Source organism: Leptonotus elevatus, chromosome 2 (assembly GCF_054856555.1).
Source record: "Leptonotus elevatus isolate MCC_2025b chromosome 2, RoL_Lele_1.0, whole genome shotgun sequence".
NCBI lineage: Eukaryota > Metazoa > Chordata > Actinopteri > Syngnathiformes > Syngnathidae > Leptonotus > Leptonotus elevatus.
Genome location: NC_141240.1, coordinates 5984440 through 6003775, shown reverse-complemented (window position 1 = coordinate 6003775; position 19336 = coordinate 5984440). Strand labels below are relative to the sequence as shown.

General features: G+C 39.8%; 1 protein-coding gene across 1 annotated transcript; it reads left to right on the top strand.

The window, feature by feature from the left end:
- Positions 1-1912: 1912 nt before the first annotated feature.
- LOC147178280 (sodium- and chloride-dependent GABA transporter 2-like) lies at positions 1913-16201 on the top strand. Its single transcript, XM_086067449.1, has 15 exons — positions 1913-1985; positions 6489-6725; positions 6903-7037; positions 7877-8017; positions 8104-8194; positions 10073-10205; positions 10321-10455; positions 10573-10676; positions 11100-11224; positions 12019-12131; positions 12230-12367; positions 12475-12577; positions 13477-13577; positions 14340-14510; positions 14601-16201. Exons 1-15 carry the CDS (start codon positions 1970-1972, stop codon positions 14733-14735), a joined length of 1878 nt encoding a protein of 625 aa, XP_085923575.1. The 5' UTR covers positions 1913-1969; the 3' UTR covers positions 14736-16201.
- Positions 16202-19336: the final 3135 nt, after the last annotated feature.

The following is a 19336-nucleotide window of genomic DNA, read 5'->3' as shown; positions in this document are numbered from 1 at the left end:
CCACTTCAGGTACCGCCACAGTATTTTGAAAGAATTTAAGTCAGGATTTTAACTGGGCTCATCCCGAACATGAATCTTGTTGTTCTTCAGACATTCCTTTGTTGTATTGCTGGAATGCTTTGGATTATTGTCATGTTGCATGATCCATTTTCTACCAGGCTGTAACTTCACAAAGGACGGCTTCAGGTTATGTTCCAGGATTTCACAATATCCCTCTGAATTTATGTTTCCCTGAATTATGTGGAGTTGTCCAGGTCCTGAGGATGAAAAGCCAACCATTCTCCCCACCCTGCAGTGTTGACTTTTCACCAAACATGACTGTTTTAGTTGTGACCAAACTATTCAATTTTGGACTCATCTGTCCACAGAAGACACTTCGAAAAAGCTTCAGTGTTGTCCAGGTACTTGCTGGCAAAGTTGAAATGGGCAGCTTTGATCTTTTTTTGTGAGCAGAGGCTTCTTTCTACCTAGCAAGCCTTCCATGAAAGCCTTGTCGATGGACGTTTCTTCTGATTGTTGAAGCATGCACATGTGTCCCAGATGCAGCAAAAGAGGTCCACAAATCCCTTGATGTGATGCACAGGTTGGCTTTCACCTGAATTATCATTTGTCTTGTGGTTCTTGCTGATATTTTAGAAGGTCGTCCACTTCTAGGCTGGATTGTAGTAATTTGATGTGCTGTCACTACCCACTTTCTGAGGTCCCCTGAGATTTATCTTCCTCTCAGCATGACTGACCTGTATGGGTTCCCTTGTCTAAAACTAAAAAGACGTGGTTTTGTCTGTTTCAGTCAGTGATGCACAATTTCTTTGCTAAAACTCTCATTTCATTTGTCCATTTCAGTGGTTAGTTTAGCTACCAATTTGTCCTACCTGATCCTACTTGACTGCTTGTTTTAAGCAATGCAGCTCAGGGTTCACTTACTTTTGCACCTACATGAATTGATCAAAAACTCTTTTTAATTAAGTTTTGACTACACAATCGATTTTTTTTAAAAGAACAATGCATTGAATTGATAAACCTACACCTGTTATTTCATGTAACATGTAATGGTTCAGATTGAACAAGAAAATCAGGTTGAAACAATTGGAAAGTCCAATTTGCTCAAGAGGTTCACAAACTTTTGAGCAGCACTGTAAGTGTTTATTTAATCTCAATATTTACCTGTGTGTTCATTTGACTTTTCATACTTGTGTAGAAAATTTAATAAATTTTCCTGACACTTTAATTTTCCACATTATTGTAAGTTAATGTGATTGTTTCAAAGCAGTGCAATTTCCAATAGTTTCCAGAGCCTTTTGTTTTGCATAGTATTTAAATGAAATCATATATTGCCTGAAATCGATCTGAAAAAGCGGTCAAGACTTTCTTCCATGGTATTTTCAACAATAAATGTGGTATTTCACATCAGCAATAAAAAAATATAAATACAATTAAGCAACAAATTATTTTTGAAGACCAAATAAAGCATTCTACCAAAAGATTATTTTGAATGTTGTTGTAAATAAAATTACACAATTTCTTCCTAAATAATTAACACGCGGGCACTACCAATATGGGTAAACAACCATTTCTGTTTGCTTTTGCCTTTATTTTGTTTAGGTATTTTTTTCTTCATTAAAACTTTATTTATTTAAACAATATATGACCAGTATAAATATAGTATTGTGACTATTTTCAGACAAATATATTGGGTAAACAAGCGGTGGCCGTGACGTCCTCTTCTCTCTTGCAGCGTGCACGCGTCACTGGAGCAAACCATTTGTGTTGCTAGGATTCGGGGGAACCTGCTGTGTAAAGAACAACAGTGCACGCAGACGCAGAGGTAGGCTAAAGTCATGACGATTTTTGGGTATTTATATCTTGCTTTCGTAAAGCTCTTAATTAAGCAAACCGGTAAATGACTCTACCCAGAGGCGAATTCATTTTGTCTGTGGATAATATTTCAGTGTGGTTGGTGACGACGAGGATGGTGAACCTGTTACGTGCGTGTTCAGCTTTCGGTTATGTTTAGGTTTCTAGTGAGTAGTGGGACCATGTGCTTTAAAAAAAATTTTAAATACATATTATGCGGCCATGTGGTTTGGCGGGGATATTTTAAATTGAATTGTTCCTGTTCCCGTTCAACTGAAATGAACAACTGAAACATTTATTACCAGTTTGTGTGAAAGCTTCATACTATATGAATAAGACCAAGTTTGTTCCACAAAGGGACATGAACTCCAAGGATGTGCAATTACTGAATATTGCATTATCTTTATTCGTATGCTATAGCTTGTTTGTACACTGCAGAAAGACGCATGTAAGTTGTTTGCTGCACAATATAGATAAGGCACACACGCCCAATATGGTGTGTCCATGGTCGATTGCATAGATAAGTAAGGAAGTCAAAGCAATGATTAGAAACGACTCATTCTCATCATTCACAACGATGAACATTTGCGTGCATGCACTGGGCTTGGGGCCTTTGAATATGACATTTAATAGTGACAAACTGAGATAGACAGCCTGTTAATGGTGACACTTAAGGACTTAAGGAACAAATGATGATTTCACTGTTGTTATTCTTAAAATCACAATTAAGGACAAGTTACACATAGAAGTGCCTAAATAGGCAGAGATGGAAGTGGAGTTTTTTTGTTTTGTTTTTTTCACATTAACAATTTATAAAATTATCATGAAGGAAGTGGAGGTTGAGGATGGTGGCAAGTGCAATAGTGTCAGCGTGTTACTGTACTTTTCAAACAGCAAAGTGTAACTGAAGTTGTGAAGCGTGTGTGGGCGCAGGAGATGTGTAACATGATTTAGTAGCCAACAAGTATTTTCATTTATTTACTTACATTTGTGTATTCAGTTGGAGATTACATGTATTGTTATATTTACAATGTGTTTCAATACATTAGATACTTTAATATTTGTTCCATTGGAATGGCTTTGGTACAGCATATTCAATCGGCACACACAGAAAAGAGAGGAAAAATAGTGTGAGACTGTTCATGTTTGAAGAAGTTGAAATAAAGATGCAGCTTTACGGCAGCAAGGCACTTTTTTGCACATAAGTGGGCAACATTTTTGCAATAGCCCCGTTTTGTCAGTAAAAATGTTGGCGCTGTTAGACTGATGGATGGATCATATTAGATATACATTTCATTCCACTTCACGATTGTCTCTCACTTGATGTTGATTCTTCACCAAAAAAAGTCACATTTTATATCTTTGTTTGAAGCATGAAATGTAGCTAAATGTCACCATGCAGGTGCGTAGAGGTGGATGAGCTAGGACAGGTAAGGTGGGGCGAGACCATTTAAAGATGTGAAAACAAAATAATCTGAAAATGTACAGGCAGCCAGTGAAGGGAAGCCAGAATTGGAGTTTTGTCTCCTACGAGTACTAGTGAGCAGCAGCATTTTGTACAAATTACTTGAGGGAGGGCTGGCTGGCTGACTTTAAAATAATGTATGTATTGCAGTAATTAATCTGAAATGCAACAAAAATTATGGATTACTGTTTCTAAATACTGTTGAGAAAAAAGAGGCTTTACCTCAACGGGCTGCCTAAGATTGAAAGAGCTGTATGAGGATTTAACAATAGCACCAATTTGCAGGTCCAATTTATAAACCAAGTTGAAGACTGTTGGGTATAGAAAAGGTGCTAAGAGGCCCAAGTCAGCAGTTTGGTGTGTACAAGGTATTTTCACTTTCATCTATTACCGCTTCAAACAGTAAAGTGTATGTAGGAATGGAGAATTTTGTTGAAGTTTGTGTTTTGTCGTGGTTGTATTCTTATTAATATTGTATGTCATGTGTTCTGTAAAGTGCTTTTTTTAAGCTGCAGCTGTTGTAAAAACGCTAAATAAATTAAGTTTATTTGAGTTGAACTCTGCGCTGTGGTTTTGGATCAGTTCAGCAAGGAAGACAGCAGAACTGCCTCCAAAGACTGATGAGAACAACATTACAAGGGTAACAGATGTCTGGATTCATGCAAACACCCCCGCCTAATTTTATTTTATGTATTTTTCAAAAGGAGAAGCAAGTGGTCTTGGGGCATTTTTATTCACAGGTTGTAGTTGTTGTTGTTGCTTTTAATTTAAATAAATATAATCTGTATTATATGTATCTATGAATATGATCTGTAATATTAAATACTTATTCCTTAGTGACTGATGGTCAATTTGTATGCTCTTGAATATTGTATGGAAATGTTGAGTCAAATTACTTATTGCTGTAAACAGAAAACATTTAAATATAATATCAAAAGTCGAGATATGAGAAGTAAACATTATTTTTTTTAATTTTGTACAACAGATGTGCATCTACATCTGCTACACACGAAAAAAGATTATTTTAATGAAATTCTTTGGCAAAAGTAAAGGAACTGATACACTAAAACTGATTCAAGTTTTGAAAATCATTTGCTTGCAATAACTGCATTAAGCCTGTAACCCATTAACATTGCCCAACCTTTGCTTCTTTTTTTGTAATACTTTTTCATTTTTCCAACATAGCCTCTTTCAGTTTTTGTTTATTACTAGGGTTCACTATAGCAGGTAAAATGTATTGAGGAGATTGACTGGTCCAACCATGACTGCAGGGGCAACTGGTAGAGTGGTTGTCTCCTGATTCGAAGATTGTAGGTTTGCTCCTTAGCTGTTGTGACCTTGTTGAAGTGACCTTGAGAAAGATACTGACATGTTTGCTCTATGCTGGAGGTCTGCAACCTGCGGCTCTGGAGCCACAATTGGCTCCTTTGTTTCTCTCCTGTGGCTCCCTGTGGATCTCTAAAAAATTAAAATAAAATTTGTATAAATTAATATTATTTCTTAAATAATAATTTTATTTTTAGATAAATATTCTGAAAATAAATTGATGAATTTTTAAGTTGTCAGGAAAAGAGACAAAAGGTAGATGAAAAAGTTGTTAAAAAATGTCCTAAAAATGGCCATAAAGTGATCATAAAATGTCCAAAAACAAAATAAAATTTTCAGAAAATTACCATACTTGTACAAAAATTCTATTAATTAATTCACTTTTAAAAAAAGGCAGAAAATAAACAGTAAAATGTCCAAAAACAAGAAGGAATCCCCAAAATTAACATAAAATGCACACAAAAATGGTCAAAAAGGTCAGAAAATTGATAGCAAAAAAGTGACCAAAAAAGGGGGCGAAAATAGCTATAAAATGTACAAAAGAGGAAGATGCAGAAAATTACCATGTGTCCGTAAAATTGCCAAAAATGTAAGAAATTTGACAGAAAGGCATACAATTCTAAACATTTATGAAAAACAATGTATGCAAAATTACAAAATATATAAATAAATAAAATGCAAAAACGGAAGATGAAAGGTAGGAAAAAAATGAATCTAAAAGTATTGGATGCTGCATATTCTTCTGTTATAGTGCAGCTCTAATTAGCTCATGGGCCCTTATAGGCTAATATGAACACACACTGTTCTGTTCAAATGTTTTGTGGCTCCAGACAGATTTCTTGTTATTTATTTGGCCTAAAATGGATCTTTATGACAGTAAAGGTTGCCGACCCCTGCTCTATATGATTTATTTGGTTGTTACTAACATTGGAATGTGTCTTGGCTAAAATGACGAAAGCACAGCCGCAGGGGAGGCAAACTCTCCCAAACGCATCCTCCCACTGTTTTCTTAACTTTATTTCTTTAGAAAAGCTATGGAAGCTTACTTAAAATGACATCCAAAAGCCGCACAGTGTGGGATTTTGACTCCTTTTCATTGTTGCTCGTACAGTTGTGGTCATAAGTTGAAATAGTTATGAACACAGCTGTAACTGTACAAAGCTATACGTCGCCTAATGACACAAAAATGCTATTTATCCTCATGCCTACTTCAACCTGTGAAAATACCCCAAAAATGAATGCAATATTTTGGATGTTATGGTCAATCAGCTTTTTTATCTCCTTACAGTTATTATCTTCCTAAGTTTACATAACCTTATGTAAACTTGAGAGCACAACTGTATAGTTTGCAATTGTTTTGCTTAGCTCGTCAGAAAGCGGCAACCATTCGATGTCAGTACCCAGAAGGCCTTGCAGCGTAAACAACAATTTCTACAAAATGTATTAAACTGGAAAATAATTTAGGGAAAAAAGTATCTTATGTTAGTAACAACCAAATAATTGCCATTACAGTCGGGGTTCCCTTTAAAGCGCTTTGAGTACCTCGAAGGTAGAAAAGTTGGCATCCAAAATGTTTCCGTATAGCCACTCATCCATCTATTTGCTATTCTGCTTATCCACACAAAAGTCGTGAGTGGAGACCAGTTCACCCAAAAGTCAATTGCAAGGCTCCAGCTCACTCATGACCCTAGTGAGGATGCATACTGTACTTCAGAGACCAAAAAAAAAAAGTAATACGGAGAAGAAATGACGAAAGCTTGAATCTCAACCATTTTCTATTTCACTTTCACAAATATGTAATTTAATGTTTCCACCTAGCTTACATTATTTTGTATCTTTCAAGGGGTTCTGTGTGCAACCATGACTTCCCAGTCACTGCCACACCAAGGAGATCCATTGCTGGACAACGTTCAGAAAGGAAGAGCCCCCAACCAGACAACAACAGAAATCAACAAAGTTGGCCTGCATGCCAGGGGACAATGGGCCAACAAGTCTGAGTTCCTTTTGGCCGTGGCAGGCCAGATCATCGGTTTGGGCAACGTGTGGAGGTTCCCATACTTGTGCTACAAGAACGGAGGAGGTAAAATAAATGAGGGAAAGCAGTGCAGGAGTGAAAAGATGTAGTGGAAATGAGCTTCTTCCACTCACTCATCTTGCCTTATTGTATTTCGCTAATCTTATCTGAGCATTCATCGGCTTTTATAGCATCCACTTCACAGAATGAATCATAAAAAGTTAATGTTTTTTATGTGTCCAGGTGTGTTCTTTGTACCTTACCTTTTGTTCCTGGTGCTGTGCGGTATTCCCCTGTTCCTCCTGGAGACTTCGCTGGGCCAGTACACGAGCCTAGGCGGGGTCAGCGCCTGGAGAACCGTGTGTCCAATATTTGGAGGTATATTTGTATTGTACATGGTTATTATATATCTTAGAAGCCCAACTAAATTAACTGACATATTGGAATCAATCAGGATAAATACAAGCTTGAACCTATAGCACGAGACGAGTGATCCAAGAGTGTTACACCCGCTTTCATGCACACAATAAATACGTTGCCGGGTTCTAGGCTACCCATCACTTGATAGTTTGAGAACCAAACGGTTGTATACATATTCATAATGACATGTGCCTGTGGATTAAATAGATAAGTGTGCCGTCTCCATCACCAAAATGCACCCAGCGGTTATGAAGCACACCACGTGTCATTGTATAGGAGAGATTGAGGAAGCTGGCTAAAAATGCAGGGGCGGAGCCACGTGCATTGCCGCCATTTGCATTAAAATAGTGTGAGTACGAGACTTACCTGCCAGCAGTCCAGACCTGTCTCCCATTGAAAATGATTTTATGAAGCGCAAAATATGATAATGGAGACCACAGACGGTTGACCAGCTGAAGTTGTACATCAAGCAAGAAAGGAAAATAATTCAACAATTAGTGTCCTTAATTCCCAATCGCTTATTGAGTGTAGTTAAAAGGAAAGTGTTCTTTTTTTTATGTTTTATAGGCATCAAATTCAAAATGAGTAAATTTTTACCAGTTTACCAGTTTGAACATTAAATATTTAGATTTTGCAGTGGATGCAATTGAATATAGTTTGAAAAGGATTTGCAAATCATCTGTTTTTATTTACATTTTCCACAATGCCTCTATTTTATTGAAATTGAGGTTTATAGTTGTGCTCCACCACCGTTCAACAGATGGCAGTAAGATGTGCTTGTTCTTGTCTGTCTGCAGGTCTAGGCTATGCTAGCCAGATGATGATCCTGCACGGATGTGTGTACTACATCGTCATACTGGCTTGGGCTGCATTCTATCTGTGCTACAGTTTTCAGGCCCAACTGCCCTGGTCACACTGTAACAATTCGTGGAACACTGGTCAGTCAGTGCAGTCACTGCAGTCAGTTACATGTGGAAGGCTGCAGTGTGAAGTGTCATTTATCCGTTTGTGTGCTTCCCTGTAGAGGCTTGTTTCATGTTTGACCATCACAACCAGACATCTAATGTGAGCAGCCTGCCTGTGAATGCCACATCCCCTATTATGGAGTTTTGGGAGTGAGTGTATCCTCAGTGATGATTCATTGGCTGTAATTAGGGGTGTCAAATTACTGCGTTAATCTTGAGTTAATTTAAAGTTCCTTTAAAGTTCCTTTAAAGTTCCTTTAACACCACAAAAAAAAAATTAACGCGCGATTAATAACCGCCACTTACTTGCAAAGCCTGTACTGGGGGAATTCCAATCGCAATGCAGCAGACACGTCAACGTCAAAAGTTTGCCTTAATGAATTTTATTATAATGCATATATTTGTGGACACAGAATTTCACAAGTTACTTCATGTTAAAGATTGGATAGCTCTTAATATGAAAATAAAAATGCATTGAGCAATGTCTAACAAATGCAATTATGCCATCTAGGGGCATAAAAAATTACAGAGAGTCCTTGAGCTACGTCGCGACCTACTTCGTTTTGACTTTACGGGGCCCGTGCCTCGTCCGTAACACCGTCTTTTTCGTTAATTCCCCACAGTAATCACGCCATTTTAAAGTTATTAGGGCCAAAGCAGCATTTTGCATTTCAAAATTCTTACGTAATGGAGCGTTGTCAGCTAGAGCTACGGAAATTTGGAGGCATATGTAATATTCTACGACGTACAAAAACTTATTTTGGTGCCATATGCTAAACTTAAAAGGAAGTCCACCATTTTTATTTACTTGGGAATTTGTTGCCTTTTTTTGTGGGCTGTTTCATAGGGGTCATATTTTAACAAACTCCTCCTACAGAATTCATCCAATCGTCTTCAACCTTGCTGTGTTTCATCTAAAGATGTTGAAGCTGAAAACTTATTGAAAGCTTTTTATTTCGTTGCACGCTGTTCCCGTGACATGCACTGTTTGCAAGGGGTGGGGGGGGGGGTCCTTCTTAACAAAGCATTCCCGGTTGTACAAAGCACCTAGAGGCATGAACATTTGGAGGCATATGTAACAGCCCACAGTGTACAAAAAAGTATCTTGGCCATATGAAAACCAGACAGGAAGTCCGCCATTCTGATTTACTTTGGAATTTGTTGCCATTTTTGTTGGCTGTTTCATAGGGGTCATATTTTAACAAACTCCTCATACAAAATGTATCCGATCGTCTTCAAACTGGGTATCATCTTGAGATGTTTAAGATGCAAAGTTATTGAAAGCTCTTTATTTTGTCGTACGCCGTTGCCGTAGCGATGCATTGTTTGCAAATAAAAATGCTGCTTTTTGGGGTGCTCTAAACATGTATTCTAAACCGAATAGGAAGTCCCCCATTTTGATTTAATTTTGAGAATAATTTTTGGCCTTTTAATGAAACTTTGCACGCACAAGGCTTGGCAAAAACGTTTACATTTTAGACGGTCCTTGTCCTATGTAACAGTACCCCAACGTGGCCAGGGTTGCGAGTGCCCTTTATAGCTGCTCGCAGCTCTAGTTTAAAGTTGTGTTGTTGTTACCGCCAACAACGGATGTCCATCAGCCGGTCGGCTTAGCCGCGTCACATTTCTGTGTTTAACCTTGGATTAGCTGCACTCTGCCGTCCGTCAGCAATGAATGTCCGAGCGCAAACACAAAATATTTGTTCCGGCGTCTTTCGGGTCGCGCAAATATAAAATTATTCTACAAAGCATCTTGATGTAAATATCGACTTCAACGAGGAAATCCGATTTAAGTTGAAATTCGGGTTACATCAACAGCGTAGGAACGGAACTCCGCCGTAACTTGAGGACTCCCTGTATTGTACATTTTATTGAACATTTAGAACAGGTATCAAATTTGCGATTAATCGTGAGTTAACCATTGAAGTCATGCCATTAATTAGGATTAAAATTTTAAATCGCTTGACAGCCCTAGTTGTAATTAATACAAGTGTTGCTGACTGTAACAACTGTGTGTGTATGTTGTAGGCGAGAAGTGCTCCACCTGTCTGACAACTTAGACGAGCTTGGTCCAATAAGCTGGAAACTGGCACTGTGTCTTGCTGTTGTCTGGCTTGTCTGTTACTTCTGCGTGTGGAAGGGCATTAAATCCACAGGAAAGGTAAACCTATGCCTTCACTTTCTGCAGCAGTTTTTGTCTGACACATTACACTTAATTTGTTAGAGTTTTGCATTTTGTCATTCTTCTCATTTCCTTTGTACTGTGTATTTTCTAGGTGGTGTATCTCACAGCCACCTTTCCATATGTTATGTTGTTTGTGCTGCTGGTGCGTGGTGCTACGCTGCCTGGAGCAGCCCAGGGAATCATCTACTACCTCAAACCTAACCGCACTCGCTTGGCAGACCCGCAGGTGAAGATAGACAGTTGCGTCTGTGAAATTTTTTTTAGTTTTAAAATGAAGAGAACATCAACCAGCAGAATTTAGATTCTATCAAATTATTTTCTTTACTGTCTCTTCTGTTTGTAGGTATGGATGGATGCAGGTACACAGGTCTTTTTCTCGTACGGAATCTGTTTGGGGAGTCTCACAGCCCTTGGCAGTTACAACAAATACAACAATAATTGTTACAAGTGAGAAACGTTTATCATACAGTCATACACGTACAGCCACACAAATCAGTCAGTGATGTCGAGACCATACTCTGTGAAATGGTAGAAGCTAATGGTCAGATGGCTTCCAGAAAGAATGAAAGGAATGACCCAAGAAAACACGTTTGGACACAGCCACACCTTAAAGTAAAGCCTTCGCTACCCAATTTCCCACACTCAACTCAGTCATGACTAAAAACAGCCAAGCACTTAGATTTCGGCTTCTTTTCACAGCTAGCTAACTTACAATGCAAGGCCATCAATTCACGACATACTGTTGCCATATGCATTTAAATATGATGTACAGTCTGTTTTGTGTCAAATTTGACATCCTAAAGATTTCATTTCAGTGTGCGTGTGTGTGTGCGTGCGTGCGTGCGTGTGTGTGTGTGTGTCTGCATACAGGGACTCGTACCTTCTGTGCCTCTTGAACAGTAGCACCAGTTTCTTGGCAGGGTTTACCATCTTCTCAGTGCTCGGCTTCATGGCGGAGGAGCAAGACGTGGACATTGCCACTGTGGCTCAGTCAGGTGAAAACACATCAAATGAAGATTATACAAATTTAGGGTGATCGCATTTTCAAAATTAACAAACAGGACACCACAAATATACAATAAGTTCTCACCAGGAACTTTTTATAACAAATTTAATCGTGAGTCAATCTGATGACTGGTGGTTGTGTTATCCTTTAGCTAATCCTAAATCTTATCTTGGTTGACAGTTCAACAGCACTAAACAAGGCAATGCACTCACCATTATCCAACCTTAAGCTATTGGAAGCTGGCTGTGCTGTTTGTAATATTTGAAATATGCCGCTACAAAAGCTCAGCTTGCATTGGGTCTGACTAGCGACCGCAGCATTAGGCTAGTAGGACTACATTTCCCATGATTCTTAGACACAGAAGCAGGACGTTGTTCTGGTTCCAATACGATGAAAACAACGCCTATTCGCAAATAGATGTAGTCCGATTGTCGTATGAATCGCTGACAACTCTGTCATTGACATGTACATGGCCCAAACAAATGGCTTGCTTACTGGAGGACATGGGACACAAGGCTCAAATGAGACTGTCCCGTTTAAACCTGGGGCATCTGGTCACCCTATCCAAGTATCTTGAATTTAATTTTTATTGTATCTCACTAGTGTGCGATGTAATATTTTTCGTTCTACGTTATGTATGCAGAACAAAAGTCGGAATTGTCATCATATTTCACATTTGCATATCACGCAAGGCGTTAGCATACCTGAGCATACCTCAGCCACCGTCAGAGGATTAACTCTGGCGTTTTGTAGCTTTCGATTTACTTTTATATGCCCTCACAGGTCCTGGCCTGGCATTCATCGCCTTCCCTAGAGCTGTAGCCATGATGCCTTTTCCCCAACTCTGGGCCGTCTGCTTCTTCCTTATGATCATCATGCTGGGGCTCGACACACAGGTGGGTAACACACACACAAGATCACTAAAATATATACAGTATATGTGAAGCACCATAAGCCCCAAAAAAATGTATGAAATCTTCTCTCTATGTTCTAGTTTGTGAGTCTGGAGGCGCTGATGACATCTGTGACCGACTTGTACCCGCATCTGATCAGACGTGGCTACCGCAGAGAGCTGCTGCTGCTGTTTATCTGCGTTGTATGCTTCTTGATCGGGCTGATTATGGTGACGCCGGTAACTTGACCTCTGTGTGAACGAGTTGAACTAGGCTGCCATTTTGGATTTCATGGCACTGAGTAGTCCACTTTGTGTGTGTCTTTGTCTTCCTGCCGGCGATGCAGGGTGGTCTGTATGTGTTCCAGATATATGATCATTTCTCCTGTAGTGGAGCCAGCCTACTGCTTCTCTCCATCTTCCAGTCTATTGCAATTGGCTGGATCTATGGTAGGAAACAAAGCACATCCAAATCACATGTTTTAAGCGCTCATGCGTTTGAGTCCAGATTATTGGAAATTAAACATAAAATGCAGGGAGCAGAATGACATAAAAACACTTTTTGTTATTAAATTACTCACACACTCTAGCTTTCCACTTCCTCCCTTCCACGGGCATTCCACTCAGAGTCAGTAGACCGAACATGGCCGCAGCTTACCCTCTATTGCAAGGAGACTGGCTCAAAGCCAGGCTCTTGTCTGTCTCCTCCGGACCCTCAATCAGCCCCTGGGCCCCCCACCCTCCCCTCGCTTCACAGTCTGGTGGCCCCAGGGAGCCACTATTCTAGCCAGACCTGCCCATGGACGAGAGCATTTTGAAAAACAACTGTAAACCATATACACAAACTGCGCAACAACATGCCCTTCCATGACAAATAAGGCTAAAAAATGCAATAAAAAGAGAAGTTCCTTTGCAGGTGATAATGTTTAACACTAGGAAACGTTAGTAATGTACACTGGTGCAACTGAATACCAAAGAGGCTTTTTTTTTTATGACTCTCCCAGCAGTAGGTGAATGTAGCGCTGGGGTTGAAAATAAGTAGTTTGAGGGGGAATTCCACAGCAGTGTAAACTCCACTACACTTTTTGTTCCTTATTTTATGATGATGACTGTGACAGCCATGCAAATAAAATGTCTCTTTAATTTCTCATGTCACTCAACAACTCCGTGCCCATATGGTTAATCACTAGCCAGAGCTCAGTGTTTTCTTAAATTACAGAGACTCGTTAAAGGAAAATACATGTCATTTTGAATTTTATATACATGACTTTTTAAGTACTTTTTCCTCTCATCATAGCGGTAAAATATATTGTAGCTATTATTTAAATTACAATTTTTTTTGCCCAAAGGTGCCGAGCGTTTTAGTTCAAATATCAAGGACATGACAGGCCACAATCCCCTGCTTCTCTTCAGGCTGTGCTGGAAATACCTGACACCAGCCGTGTGCACTGTAAGTGACGTGCTGCAAATTATCATGTACATTGTCGCTGCTGCGTGAAAAACACTTACCGGTATGTCAAATTTTTTATTTATTTTTTTTGGGGTATCTGCATTCAATTTCATAAAAAAACAAACATAAAAAGACAAAAATGGACATAAGTGTTTTTCACATAGCAAAGACAACATACATATTTTAACTCATTCACTCACAACCATTTTCACTGAAGCAACCCCCTTTGCTCCCGGCTGTTTTACTGGATTTTGACTGATTTTGAAAGGCCCACAAATGATTGTGTTCTATTGCTATAAAAACATGTAACCTACCAAAAAAAGATTAGAGTATCTTCTTTCATCAGGAAAAAAATTATCTGTATCTGTATCTATTGTATTTGTATCTGTTTCTGATTTGCAGCATTTAGCATTAGAATCTAGCTAAGTTTCATCATTATTCACCAACTCGTTGAAAACACTGGCAAAAAGAGCTTATTGCAACATGGCCCTGACTTATCTCTTATACTCTGCTGCCACCTGCTGGCCGTTTTTGTAATAGCTACCATTGCTTTAAGTGACCTTTTCAAGTCAGAAGCTACGTCAAAGCCTTCTGTATGTTCTAGCATTAAAAAAACAACAACATAAAAACGTACAAATATGTTTTGGGGATTAAAGAACAAAGTATTTAAAAAACAACATATTTATACGTTTGTGGGTTTGAATGAGTTAAATGTATTTATTTACCTTTTTTGTTGATAAACACCCTTTATGTGACTTTTAGGCTACCTTCCTATTCTCCTTGGTCTGTTGGTCTCCATTGAGCTTCGGGAAAGGCCTGGTCGCTCCAGGTTGGGCAACAGCACTGGGCTGGCTCCTCACCCTGTCCTCTGTCTCTCTGCTCCCAATCTGGGCCATCTACGCACTCGCCATTACGCCAGGCACCCTCACACAGGTTCAAACTTGTCCTTCAGTAGCTTGTGCTCCTTGAGTCCAAATGTTCTTGACGCATATTTCACTTCTGTGTGTTCTTGTCACCCCAAAGCGCTTTCAGCGCCTGTGCAAACCCACCATAAACTCGCCACAAGCCTTCCAACATCATCCCGACATCTCAGCCACCTACAGCCCTGCACTTCCCTTCAGCGAGAAGCCAAAGGAAGTAACTAGTAACATCATTTGAGACCAAGTGACTTAGCAGTGGTTCGTGATACACTGAAAGCCATGCAGATGTTGGTTTGGATCATGTGACCTTGAATGCTATGCCCACCAAGCAGATACAGTTTGGTTCAGTTTATTACAGTAGAATTGTTATTTTATTCTTTCTTAATTGTGTATTTTTTTTAGGATTCTCATTGTTAAATGTTTAGGATACCAAAGTAACCAATACTTTATGTTACAGAAGTGGTAGCAGCTCGACACACTGCCGTGCGGTGATTGGTTGATAATTATTACTTCTGTGCAACAACGAAACTTTTAGTTAAAGTGTGTTTCTTGTTAAGGGAATGACAGTGGATGTTATAAATATATTGCTGTAAAGTGACGTGTTTTTCCCCCTTTATTGAAATAATCGGCAGGTATCACTCTTGCACGGGTATGATTTACATAGCACAATATGACTATTGCCATACTACCTGAAAACTCGGCAGTAGAGAAACAGGTTCCTGATTTTGGGACACAACGAAACGAAACATATCGCTGTCTTTCCTTTGCCTACATCATATCTTATGTTTTTTTTAATTAGTTTGTTGGGTTTGGGTTGTGAAGTGGGACATTATGCTGCCAACAAATGCCTGATGTTACACATCAACAGTCGCCAGACCGTGCCGTGACCTCAGAATGCATCGTGTTAAATGTCAAAGAGTTACACTTAAGACCTCAATTTTTTACTCCATTTTATCTTATTCCTCCATTTAGGTGCAATATTTTTTTTAATTTTTTTTCTAAAACAAAGAAGGTAGCAATTTCCACATATATTTCGTTTAAACATTCTCAATGTTTAAACCTTCATACATTTTATGAAATAGGTACATTACTGTAAAGAAATGAATGCAAAATTGCACTAAAACCCACAAATTTGCGAGGGAACACTGTATTTCAATTCAGCTGTTGTTGAGTATATGCCACAAGACTTATCTAGCCTAAGAGAAAAAAGTTGCAAACATTACTGAAAGTGTTGCTTCTATTATTCACATTGAGTAGATGCCTAGGTTGTTGTTGTTGTTTTTTGTTTTGTTTTTTGTATATGGTGAGTATGTGCGTGCGAGTGTGTGTGTATTCGTTAGCTCACCAAAAACCTATTAGAAAAAATCCCATACCGTTCACCTAAACCGAACACCGCCGTCAGGAGAATTTAGGTGCAATTTAATTTAAGACAGCCAAATGTTTGTATCGTGCTTTATTTGGACACTTTAGGCTTAGAATTGTTTACATGCCATACGTTGTGCTGTAGGTTTGGCACCAGCCTATAATGCAATGCTTGCCGATTTATCAAGTGCTTCACTCACTAACTTACCCTTTTTTGTCACTTTTATAGTTGAGAATGGACTACAATGTTTAAATCGCCTTGACATTACAATTGTGATTCAGAATCTAAGAATGTGAAAAAAAATTCTAAATCTGTATAAATGGGCAATAATTTCTGAAACATTGTAATGTGATCTTTTAGTAGTTACTATGACACTGAAATTGTGTGTGTGTGTGGGGGGGGGGGGTGCGTGCGTGTGTGAGAGAGAGAGAGAGAAATAGACCTTGTTTTTGCAGCTCTTTAATTATTGACTTATATAAATCAACATGTTGTAAACAAAAGAGTATGTGCCATGTTTCTTATGTGTTCCTGATAGTTGCAGTCGTGGCTAGAAATGAAGCGTACAGGCCCACCCCTACTGCTTAGTGCCAAGTTAACAGAGGCTTGGAATGCCAAGAGAAGATACACAAACTTACTTTAGCCGTTCCATAAGAAAGCATACCCAGTGCAGTTCCCCTCATCTGATTTTCATCCTTATGGAAATTCTGGTTTTAGCAATCATGAAAAGAAGGATGGAGAGCGTTCATGTGTTTATCTGAAATATATTTCAGAGTAGGTGGAGCTGCTAAGGGGGTTCTGACTGCACCACTTACAAACAGAGCTTGGCGGTTATGTAAAAGGATCGGCTTGTCAATGAGCCGTATTGGATTCTCTCCTTTCCCAGTCACGGTAAGCGTTGAATTGGTTGCATACACGTGGCCTGGCACGTGGAGGCCCTCTGTAGTTGTTTTGGTGATGTGCTGTATGCAGCCTGCGGGTTAATGTGTGTGTTGATGGGGTGGGGGGGATAACGTTGCCGGTTTATGTCCATATGGTTGCTTTGGCATACATCTCCATCTCAGATGATAGGGATTAAAAAAACATCCAATGGGTGAGTGTGAAATATTCAAAAAAGGAGGGAGCAAAACATTGTAGGGATTCGAGCCCAAGTGTGTGTGTGTACCTTTTGCACATGCACATTCAATTGCACACACACGTCTGCCTGACATCATGACAACCTGATCAAACATCCTCTATCACACAAAGCTCCAATTTGCTTTGGCTTTACAGACTACTTTTACTGCAGCTAATAGACTTGACAGTTTGGTGTGACCATCACGTAGCCGGCAGTGGGGGACTGGAGACAAGACAGGAGGAGAAAATAGAGATTGGGAAGGGGGTTGGGGGTAGGGGGGGTATACAATTGCAATTGCATGTGGGGGTAGATTGCATAACAGCTCAGTGAATTGGACATGTGTTTCACCTTGATACTGTAGCCACTGCGGGGGCCAGCAGCTGAATAGAATCAGAGAAAAACGTGAGGAATGTCAGCCATGCTAATTGTAATAGGGACGGCTTGAGGACCGAATGCAGGGAAACAGACGGTGAGGTAGGTTTCCACTCAAAGAAAGTAATTTGATGTAAAGGGACGTCACCACAAACATTTTATTTACATAATGTGTTTTACGCCCCATGACTCTTAACACAGTATTCTGATTAATGTTGCGTTTATGGAATATGAGTTACACAGTAAAATCCACCCGGTACATGGCTCACCTGTTTTCTAAGGCTGAGCCGTGATTGGTCATTACCTGAACCCGGAGAAATTGTGATGTCATTTTCAGTCGACAGCAAGTGACAAAATGGCTGCCCCCTGAGAAAGATGAAAACGGGTGGATATTTTATATATATATATATAATATTAATCTGATTGCTGGGTTTAGACTAGTGTGGCCACAAACAACATTATTGTAAAGAAAATCTTTGGGTTGACCTCCCCTTTTACGAGAATGACAAGGCAAACAGGGTACTTCAATACTGAATTCACAAAAGACCAAAATAACTGGGTGGGTACAAAGTAACTAAACAAACACTGGGAATAAGACTTGGGTCAAGACAGCAAACTAACACACAGAAAACAAAACGTGACCAGGACAATGAGCCGACTAGGACTGAAAGAAAGCAGGGAACTAATGCTGCATTCGATGAAGGTGGGAAGTCTGACTTTTCCAACTTAATACAAGGAACGGGAACGCCCCTTTGAAATTGGAAAAATGAGGTGCGAAGTCGGAACCTGACTTCACCGACCAGTTTATCTGACGTCACTCGACAAAGGCGAACCCCACACAGAAAAAAAGACCATGAATGGCAAAACATAATTTACATGACATATTTATTGTAACATCAATTTAATTATTCGACTTTATGTAACCCAACATGATTTTGATTGAAAGTGTTCACCAGAACAACAACAAACAATTTATTGTAATCAGCCATCTTTGTTGTCTACATTTGCCTTGAGTTCTTTGAGGTTGGAACCGGAAGATTCCAAGTGGGATATATCTAACTTCCCACCTTCCTCGAATGCAACATGAATACAAACAAACTGACGAGACAACGAGAGACACCTAAACATGACACGTGGCTGAGGGAGCTGATTGGATGACACAAGGGGACCAGGCTGATAAGCCCAAGTGGACACAATAAAACAACGAGACGGACAATGACAACAAAATCAAATCAACAAAGCACAGATCATGTAATCCTCACATTGCCACACTGTGTACAAGGCAGAACACATTCTTTGTACTTGGTCAGCATGGCTTGCAGTGGCAGCACGCAGTTCCATGTTTGCCGGTGCTGCTCACATCCTTTCAGTCAGACATACACCGGTGGGGCTTCAGATTAGAACACCAGCCTGCATTGGACTCTCATCACTTGACGCAACACAGCGGTAAAGTAATATGGCACTGCAGGTTGCGATTGCTCCCTAGGAGGCTTCACTGCATGGTGCAGGGTTCCATTGTTGACTCAGCAAATGAGAAACACCGCAGATCTTTTGAAGGAGACATTTCATGTGAAGTTGACTTTTTAAAGGGGAAGTCAACCCAAAAATGTTCTTTGCAGTAATATGTTCTATGTGGGCGGCACGGTGCCTGACTAGTTAGCACGTCCGCCTCCCAGTGCAGAGGACGTGAGATCGAGTCCAGGCTTCGGCCTTCCTGGGTGGAGTTTGCATGTTCTCCCCGTGCTTGCGTGGGTTTTTGCCGGGTACTCCGGTTTCCTCCCACATTCCAAAGACATGCATGGCAGGTTAATTGAACACTCCCAATTGTCCATAGGTGTAATTGTGAGTGTGGATGGTTGTTCGTCTCTGTTTGCCCTGCGATTGGCTGGCAACCAGTTCAGGGTGTACCCCGCCTACTGCCTGAAGCCAGCTGGGATAGGCTCCAGCGCCCCCCGCGACCCTTGTGAAGACAAGCGGTTAAGAAAATGGA

What these genes read in the sequence shown, in the direction of transcription:
- LOC147178280 (XM_086067449.1), top strand. An exon ending in TGCCACTGTGGCTCAGTCAG is followed by an intron (nt 11,225 to 12,018) that starts GTGAAAACACAT and finishes ATGCCCTCACAG; the next exon opens with GTCCTGGCCTGGCATTCATC. An exon ending in TGACACCAGCCGTGTGCACT is followed by an intron (nt 13,578 to 14,339) that starts GTAAGTGACGTG and finishes TGTGACTTTTAG; the next exon opens with GCTACCTTCCTATTCTCCTT.